The sequence below is a fragment of the Oreochromis niloticus genome, linkage group LG17 (assembly GCF_001858045.2).
Source record: "Oreochromis niloticus isolate F11D_XX linkage group LG17, O_niloticus_UMD_NMBU, whole genome shotgun sequence".
Taxonomy (NCBI): Eukaryota; Metazoa; Chordata; class Actinopteri; order Cichliformes; family Cichlidae; genus Oreochromis; species Oreochromis niloticus.
The window spans coordinates 19288886-19298340 of record NC_031981.2 but is presented as its reverse complement, the minus strand read 5'-3'; the positions used below and the strand labels follow the sequence as shown (position 1 = coordinate 19298340).

Below are 9455 nucleotides of genomic sequence, written 5' to 3'. Positions count from 1 at the left end.
GTTGCCCGGGTTCAAAATTTTCTGAGACCTCAAATGGAATTCAGATGGAGCTGATATTTTTCTTAAAATATTCTTAAAAAATATTTCTTTTTCTCAGTTGAAACTTTTGACGTGTTTTCTGTTTTCTATTGTGAATTAAACTTGTGAGATTTGCACATCACTGCATTGTGTGTTTTATTTACATGTCACGCAGCATCCCAACTTTGTGTTTGTATGTGGCCGACATGAAAGCCACTGGATTCCTCTACAGCTTGTTCTTGTGTTGTAAGAACCAACAGTATAAACTTACGAGAAAGCTTGCTGTGCGTTTTCATTTTAATTCCAATTTCCATTTTTTCCTCTTTCTACACTGTTGTTGTGTCATGCTGATTTAGGCCCAGGGGCCAGAGAGTTCATTTTCATATTTTCTATTTGAAAATAAATAAATAAAGAAGCAGGAAAAGCAACACCCCTCTGTTTTGCTCTTTATTTTCTGCTCGACGAGTGCCTTGGAACACCTTCCTTTTGATTTATGGCTTTGCTGTGTTTATCCTGCGTAGCTCAAAGGACAGGTCACAGATGAAAGCACTATCCACATATACTCTAATATCATACGTGTGGCTATTTATTTCCACAGGAAACGCTGTTGAGAGCATGACTCGTTACTCACCAAAACCTGCGGCAGCCTTGGGCAAAAGCCAGACAGAACGTTCTGCATTCACACCGGCACGCAGTGTTCAGGTCAGGCTTCACCAAGGACAGAAGGGCGCTGGGAGAAGAGATTAGGGAGCTGGGTACTCATAACAAAGCCTCGTTCTCTCTCAGAGTCAGAGAACTGCAATGGCCAAGAATCACATCTAGTCCTTGAGTGGTGATACTGCAGGCTGGCTGTCACCCAGCTCTAATATGTTGGCCATAAAGCAGCCACTGAGACCTTCTCTGGAAAGTGAGAAAAAACAGAAAAACAAACCCAGCTTCATGTTTAAAATTCCAGCTTGTTGTAAATATTCTTTCTTTGCCGGAGGCATAAAACGCCTCCAAAGGGGAGCAATTCAAAGAGAGAAAACATGGCAGGGCTGGATGGAGGCTTTTCACTGGGTTTTATGTCCGGTTGTGATGGCAAACAGATCCTGCAGGAGGTACTGAGGTTTCCTGACAATTTTATTGTTTGTATATCAGCAGGAGAAATTTAATGGTAGCAGCACTGATTCACACACTACTATCATACCTTTGTACTTGTAAATCAAGATTTGTATGTGTAAAAAGAATTTGTGTGTGCGTAAAAAAGATTTGTATGTGTAAAAAGAATTTGTGTGTGCGTAAAAAAGATTTGTATGTGTAAAAAGAATTTGTGTGTGCGTAAAAAAGATTTGTATGTGGACTTAGCCAAAAAATACGTGTGAAACTGTGCACTCAAGTTTCAAGTTACAAGTAGGAATTTTGACCCAATTTTTCTTCCTTTCATCTGATTGGCCAATGTCATGTCAATCAACAAATTTAACTATCCAATCAGAGAACAGATCCTAACTGGACGCTAACCGTGTCATTCAAATACATAACTTTACTAAGGCTATCCCTCAAAACATTTTATGTACAGCATACACTGTAAAAAAGATCCGTATATTTAACAGTGAAAGACAGTAAAAATACGACAGGAAAAACCTGTTAACTATAAAACAGTTTAAAACTGTTGATTTGATGTGAAATTGCCGTAAATAAAGTAATGTGGAAAAACCGTAATATGTACATTTTTTGTCTGAAAAAAATACATAAACCTACTGTAAATCACTCTTGCATAGTTTTTTTAACGGAAGATTCCAATAAAGTTTAGAACAGGCAAACACAATTTTTTTTACATTTATTTATTGAAAAAAATACAGGTTTTAATTGCTGAATGTAAGCATGGTTGTGCTGGTAATGGATACATGCTGTAATATGACTTTGTGATTTTTGCATTAATTTCACATAATAATAATAATGATGGATTAGATAGCGGTTTTCAAGAAGCCCAAAGCACTTTACATTAAATCCATTCTTGATTCATAGCACATTTAATACAGCATATTCTTCCTCAAATTGTAATATAACAGGTACATATGTCCCAAGATCTTCATACTAGAAATGTATTAGGGCAATTTTTGGATGTAGTTTTTGTGAAGAATATGGGATGTAGCTGTTAAATCTACATTCTGTTGAACTCAATAAACCATGAGCTTAAAATGTAAAAGCCAACAACAACTTGAGAGACCTACGGCTAATGATAGACATACTATATTATTGAGTGAATTCATATAATCCCAAAAGTGTTAAAATAATAATCTGTTGTCTGTTCTATTTATTCATAGTTAATTATCATATGAAGAAAAAAGATTTTAAAAGCAACTCCTCCCAAAACTAGGTGTTTTCCCCTGAAGTTTAGAGCACCATTTCACATCAAGGCGCCTGATTTCAAACGGGCCAATCAGCGCACTGCATCAGGCTCCACCGCAGACAACGTCTGTACAGCTCCACACAAGTTTTGCTTTGGATTACGGCAGCACGCTATCTTCATTTTCGTGGACTTGTTTCTCATTTTTTTAATTTAACGTCTGCCACAGCTCGTCTTCAGTTACTACGGTAAGAAAATAATCCAACTTGGTTTATTTATCGACAGCATTGTGTTGCAGGCAGTGAAGGCGCAAATGATAAATTTACGTTAGCTTTAGCTCATTTCTAGCAGTAGCGTTAGCTACATTAGGCTGAAAAGAGCCTTGCAAAACCAGCAGTGCGCGTTTTAAGACGTGTTTTGGAGACGGGTGTATTAATGGAAACCGTCTAATTAGTATAGCTATATTTGAATGCTTTGTCTAAATGCTGCCTGTTTTTTCCCGCCTTGTTTGACATCCGGCTGAAGCTTTAAGTTAGCTAGCCTGGCAGCTGTGTCATATTGACTATGTATTTTTGCAGCATATGTGGAGAATCGGTTCAGTCCGTGAAAGCTTATGTTTTGCATTGCAGACTGCATCGTAATGAACCCCGGTGTATTTTTAAATGTGTTGAAGTAAGTTGTAAGCAGGTGTTTTCTGGATATGCTGCTTTAAAGTCTCACTTCTACCGCCACCACACTGGTACCGCAACTGTTTCTCAGAATGCTACCTTAATGGGTTTGAACTGCACTGTCTCACTTTGTGAACGCCAATGTGAGGGAACTAAAGCTTTGATTGCTCACTTAAAGGAACACATAGAAGAGGGACGGCATGTAACTTGTCCAGTGAGAGGATGCCAAAGTGTGTTCTCTGTAAAATCTACATTTACCTCCCATATGTCTAGAAAACACAAACGTTTGGAAAATGTGATTTGTGGTTTAAACAAAGATACTCAGTCAGAGAGTCCATCTACAAGTGCCACTATACAGGAAGGTGCCAGTGTATCAGATACAGAAGACCCTGGTATGGATGGGTCTAATTTCAGTGACCTGTATCTCAGAAATGTATGTATGTTTTACATCAAACTACAGGGACAGCATCTTCTGCCAGCATCTACCATTCAAACCATTGTTGAAGAAATACAAAATATACATGAATTGGGACACATGTATACATTGAATAGACTAAGCTCACTTCTAAAAGATATGTCAGTTTCAGATGAAGACATTATAAAAATCTGTGACACAGTAAAACAATCTGACTTGTTCTCAGCTTGTCACACAGGGCCCATGAGAACTGCTTATTCAAGAGTTCAGTGCTTTAAAGATGTGTTCAAGTATGTTGAACCCAGAAAAGTGTTTTTGGGCAGGGACGAGAACAGGATGGAGAGATTTGCCTATTATGTTCCTCTGCTAAATACTTTGAAGAGTATGCTGGAATCAAGTTTTTGGCAAGGTCTCATATCAGTGGATCCTAATAATGTTTCAAGACCAGATGTTCTCAGGGACTGTTGTGATGGTAACGTGTTTGTGTCAAACAAATTTTTTCAGGAAAATCCACATTGCCTGAAGCTGGTTCTATACCAGGATGCATTTGAAGTAGTGAACCCACTTGGTTCTGCAAAAAAGAAGCACAAGGTTTTGGCTGTGTACTTCTCTCTACTCAACATCCCCCCCCATGCCCGGTCAAATGCTGATCATATGCAGCTAGTCTTACTGTGTAGGGAGAAGGATTTCAAGGAATTTGGCCATGAAAATGTTTTTTCAGAACTCCTGACTGATTTGAAGGTACTAGAGGAGAATGGGATAACAGTGGCAGACAAACCTGTTGTGAAAGGAGTGCTCTACTGCATTGCTGGAGACAACCTGGGCTCTCATTGTATTGGGGGTTTTACAGAAAATTTCAGTTCATCAGTGTACTTATGCAGATATTGTCTGTTAACTCGAACTGAATTTCAGGGTGCTGATCCAGCAGTGTGTGGACCTCAGCGGACCCCAGAAACGTATAGATCTGCCACTGAACAGCTGGAAAGAGAAGACGTGTCAGAAGTTCAGGGGATAAAGTTCAGGTCTGTATTTAATTCTTTACAAAGCTTTGATGTTTGCACACCTGGCATGCCCCCATGTCTCGGTCATGACATCTTTGAGGGTGTCCTCTCATACGATCTTGCTCTTTACCTCAAGTACTTCATCAACACAAATAAATGGTTCACTTACCCAATTCTGAACAGGCGCATCAAGCAATTTAAATACAAAGAAACAGATGCTTCATCCAAACCTTGTGAGGTCAGTCCAAAAACATTGAAACTTGGTGGACAAGCTGTTCAAAATTGGAACTTCTTGAGACTTTTACCTCTCATAATTGGAGACAGAGTGCAGAACTCTCAAGATGATGTGTGGCAGTTAACGTTGCAGCTTAAGGACATTGTTGACCTAATTTGTGCTCAGCAAATTTCCAAGGCTCAGGTTACTTATCTGGATGCTCTCATCCAAGAGTATTTGGAAACCAGAAAGGTGCTGTTTCCTAATATCAACTTAAGACCTAAACACCATTACTTACGACATTATCCAGGGCTGATCCTAAAATTTGGCCCTCTCATCAGGCTGTGGACAATGCGCTTTGAGAGCAAACACAGCTACTTCAAAAGATGTGCAAGGCATCTGAAAAATTTCAAAAATCTGTGCTTGACTCTTTCAGAGAGACATCAGATGTTTCAGGCCTTCCTTTCTGCTGGGTCAGTGAGTCCTCCAGCATTGCAAATAAAAGATTGCTCACCATTTTACTCAGAGCTTTACAGTGAGCAAGTTAAAGACGCAGTCCTACATTTTGGCTTTACTGAAAGTAATACAAAGATTCCAGTTGCGGTTCAGTATAATGGCCTTACTTACAGGAAGGGTCAGTTTATTGTCACTAAGTTTGATCAGTCAATGGAGTTTGGTGAACTTCTCCTCATTCTTATTAAAGATGAGTCTGCTCTTCATTTTCTCATGAGAGTTTATGATGCAGAATTTCTTTCTTGCTACCACATGTACTCTGTAAAAAATGACACTGGGAGATTAGAGTGCAGACTCATCAGTGAACTGATTGACTTGTGGCCGTTATCATCTTACGTGAAAAACGGACACCAGATTGTTCCACTGAAGCACAGCGTCTTGTCAGACTGAATGCCTTGATGTCATTGGGCCAGAGCCAAACTGTTTGTATGTGTGTCTTAACAGATATGGCTGAATCGCAGGTGCTTATCTTAAAGAACATAGGGGATGCAATTGCAGGAGTGCTTCCGGACCTTCCTGATCAACTTCTCAAGTCAGTAGAAGATACTTTGAAAACACTTGGTGCAGAAACCACAGATGATTTAAAGTACATTACAGAAAATGGCCTGCTGCCAGTGCTCAAGCCCATACAAGCCAGAAGACTAGTGGCTGCCTGGACCCAAAATGGTAAGTGTAAAACATTGTCACCACACCAAACGCACAGAGGGCTGTTGAAGTTGGAAATAGTTAGAATATGAGTGTTCCTGAGTCTGATGATGTGACCATCATTATTTAACCATGCTTTCTGTGTAAATAAAACTTGGATGCTTTGTGGGGCAGTTTAATACATTTTGAGTTTCAAAATGCAATCTATCAGACAAATTGCATTATTAAGTTTTGACCACACTGTGTAACCTTAATATCTCAAAATGTATCTATGCAGTGCAGAATTTAACATAACAGAAAAAATGATTTAATGCTTTCATATCTCTTTTTTATGTACTTTTAAAGTCTCTGGCAGCTCGACACCAATTGCTGTACATTCCTCTCCAGTGGATGTCCTTCTTTCTCCACCCTCAATTTCTTCTTCACCAACATCATCCACCACTACTTCATCACCTTCAGGAATCTGTACACCATTACTACCAAACTGGGTAGAGAGATTTGAGATACCATGGCAGAGGCTCCCTGAGGAGTTGGTACAGAACTTGGAAAGACAGAAAAGACCAAGCGCAAGACAAAGACGAGAAATGGTAAGGATTGTGGTCTCTGAAATGATGAAGATTTGTAAGAATCCAACCAAACACAATACTACAGAGATAGCAAAAAGGATGGTGGCCAAGTATCCCAAGTCTCTTCAAGATGTGATTGATGGTGATGTTATTGGACCTGGATATCATTCCCTGGTAAAGCAACTTCAGGCAAGAGTTGAAAATGTCAAGCGACCTGACATACCAAAGGTAAAAAAACGCAAAGCAATATCAGATGACGGCAACGACACAGACGAAATACCAGCTGAACAAAAAGCAAGGGTTCAAGACACATATGGCTGTATTAGCTGGGAGCCAAAGCATTTGCCACTCTCTGAGACTGTGGAGAGTCAACTTGAAAAAAAAGAAGAAATGAAGAAGCTGTTTAAAAAGAATAACTATAGTACAGATGTTGTGAAAGAACTAGTCACGTGCACCTATTACACGCAGCGTAAAGACATCAATAAAGGGGCAAGCATCCAGAAGCTATGCCAGGAATGGCCCTTTCTCTTCAATGAAGTTGGTATGACCGCACATTTCCAAGAACTGACTGGTGTGAATCTGATGGAGACCTTCCTTGCCAATGTAGACAAAAAGGGTGCACGTCTGTTAAAGTTCCTCAAATATGTTGATGCACAAAAGCACAAGCAAGTCCTGAATGCTGTTCTCAAACTTCAGACTGAAAGAGGTCAGTTCAGTGGTTGCTTGCAAGAAGTCATTGAGATGATGCTTCTTTTACTGGCTCATTTTGACGAGAAGGAAGAGCTTCTGTTCCACTGCGTTGAGATGACAAGCCTTGCAGAAGATGTTCAGATGGAGAAAGTACCACCAACACCCTTCATCATTGTTTGCGGTAAGCCGAAAGAGCAAAATTCAACAGTTTTTGTTGTTGTTGTTGTGGTTTGTTTTTCCTGTTGTAACTGCCACGTTCTTGTACTCTTGGCTTGTTTAGTTTCATGTTCTGTTGCTTCCACACTAATACACTGGCTAACACAACCATATAAGTTCAGCTAGTAACATAACTCATCCTATGATGCATGTAACAAGTATCTCTGTATTTGTATATATGACTGACATTAAAGTTCTTGTTATTAAAGTTTTTAATTTGTTGTTGTTGTTGTTGTTGTTGTTGTTGTTTTAATTCTCAGGTTCCTCCTGCTTCGCTGCTGAGACATTCATGTTGAGCATTGACAAGAAGATTGTCAACGACCGCATCGCAACCTTCACCTCTGCTATCTGCCTAATGTTTGGCAGTTACTACTGCTTTAACATACACTACCCTGTGGAACTACGATCAACACTGGAGTTCCTTCAACGGTAAAATTTCTTTTATTATGGATTTATTTTTGTGCTTATCAAACTTGGCCATTTGATATCCCACCTCAGGTTGTTAATTTCCTCAATCTCTCTCGCCCTTTTTTTCATAAAGGTGTTTCTTTTCCATAAATCCTGAGAGAGGCACCAAGGTTGAATCCAAGAAGAAAAAAGTGTTCTCAGTCAATCCCAGAGTCCTCACTCTCATCTCAGACATTGCTGACCATGAGTGGATCTAGTCCTACCCCTCTTGTTTGAGACAAAGTGATAAAGGTATACTATGTTACATACTCTACAGATGTTCTGTTTTTGAAACAATTGTTACATTTCTGACTGTGAGTGGGAAGTTTTTAACAATGTGAAGTTTTACTAGACACAATTTGTAAAAGTACATGTTCTACTTTTGATTCACTGTTTTATATCTGAAAAATGTATATGGTAAAAATGTGGTAAACCTGCTATTTTGTTTCTTGGATTTTAATTTTCCCAGTTTTAAAGATATTTGTATTCCAATAGTGTAAAAGTATGCTGCATGTACATTGCTGGCATTTTGTAGTTATCCAAAAATTTGCAGTTGAAGTTCTCAAAACAAGTGTAAAGTTTTTGTTTGTTACCTGATGCAGTTTGAAGATGTACATTTCAGCTTTACTGCTCAGTTCTGTGTGCAAAATATGTGGGTTAAACTTGTTCCTGTAATTTCTTCAATTCAGATTTTCTTTCAATTATAGAAAAAATGTTTCATTCTCTATATTTGTATTTGGATCATTTGAAAAGTCAAGATTCTATGTGTACTGACATTTATGTAGTGAGAACAGCACCAAAAACACTTAAAGGTGTCTGAATTGTCCGCTAAAGGTAATGTGAAATATAATGTGTGCTCAACTTACAGCACTGGTTTTGCACAATTTGAACAGAACTTGTGAGAATTCTGTGATTCCATACTGTTACTGTCATGGAGATAACTAGTAACTATTTCTGATTTGTTTAGTAAAAATGTAAACGTTTGATGTTCAAAACATCAAAGATGTTAAATAAAATACTTTTTTGGAAATTTAAGGTGGACATTTTTGTGTTACATTTAGTAATTTTAATAAAATCATGGTTTGTGTATTAAGCGTACAGAGTAGAACACTTAAAAGCACTGTAGTCTAAAAAAGGTTTTGTATCATCTGATAACAGCAAATGAACTGCTAAGCTATCTGAATATTTTACTTATACTCACAAAATATTTTTTTGCATTAAATAAAGTAGTTGATAATTGATACTATCAATTGAACAGTGAAAGGTGATCATATTTCATGAGGTAAACACTCATGATAGTTTGTCATGTCATATTAAGATATGAAGTAAAATGGTGTTAATAAATAGCAAAATTATTTATTCAAACAGTAAATTATTTCATAAAACATTAACTCTCAAAGAACAGAACAGAACTAGCACCCTTTTAGTCATACTAGTTAAAAGTGTTTCACTATAATATTTACAGGGAAGTTTTCTAATCTTTTTTTATAACCATTAAAAAGGGAAACTGCAATGCATTTTTAAAGTAAATTCTGGCAATTTTTACAGAATAAAATTGCATTTTATTATTTTTTGATAGTTAATTGTACAGGGAAAAAATGTTGTGTTTTGTGGCACAAACTTTATTTTATATGTTATTTTCATGTTAATTTTAGGGGAAAAACATTTTTTCTTCAAGTTAAAACATTTTCTTCTACGATAAAATATTGACCCTAGCACTATTTTTAACCGTA

The 9455-nt window shown here is 37.7% G+C and overlaps 1 protein-coding gene across 8 annotated transcripts; it reads left to right on the top strand.

Moving 5' to 3' along the window:
- Positions 1-1957: 1957 nt before the first annotated feature.
- On the top strand, positions 1958-8757 carry LOC109194489 (uncharacterized). Of its 8 annotated transcripts, XM_025899524.1 has the most exons (6): positions 1958-2595; positions 4343-4452; positions 5603-5824; positions 6149-7240; positions 7536-7704; positions 7817-8757. In XM_025899524.1, the coding sequence occupies exons 3-6, from the start codon at positions 5605-5607 to the stop codon at positions 7938-7940; spliced, it is 1605 nt and encodes a 534-aa protein (XP_025755309.1). In that variant the 5' UTR covers positions 1958-2595; positions 4343-4452; positions 5603-5604; the 3' UTR covers positions 7941-8757. The 8 variants fall into 8 exon arrangements, 3 of the variants coding, with proteins under 3 accessions (XP_025755309.1, XP_019202185.1, XP_025755308.1); XM_019346640.2 differs by having other exon boundaries at positions 4343-5824; XR_003214505.1 differs by having other exon boundaries at positions 3289-7240.
- Positions 8758-9455: the final 698 nt, after the last annotated feature.

Excerpts from the sequence above, each read along its gene's own strand:
- LOC109194489 (XM_019346640.2), top strand. The coding sequence starts at position 5,557 with ATGTCATTGGGCCAGAGCCAAACTGTTTGTATGTGTGTCTTAACAGAT. Across the intron at positions 5,825-6,148 it reads GGCTGCCTGGACCCAAAATG|TCTCTGGCAGCTCGACACCA; the intron begins GTAAGTGTAAAA and ends GTACTTTTAAAG. Across the intron at positions 7,705-7,816 it reads ACACTGGAGTTCCTTCAACG|GTGTTTCTTTTCCATAAATC; the intron begins GTAAAATTTCTT and ends TTTTTCATAAAG.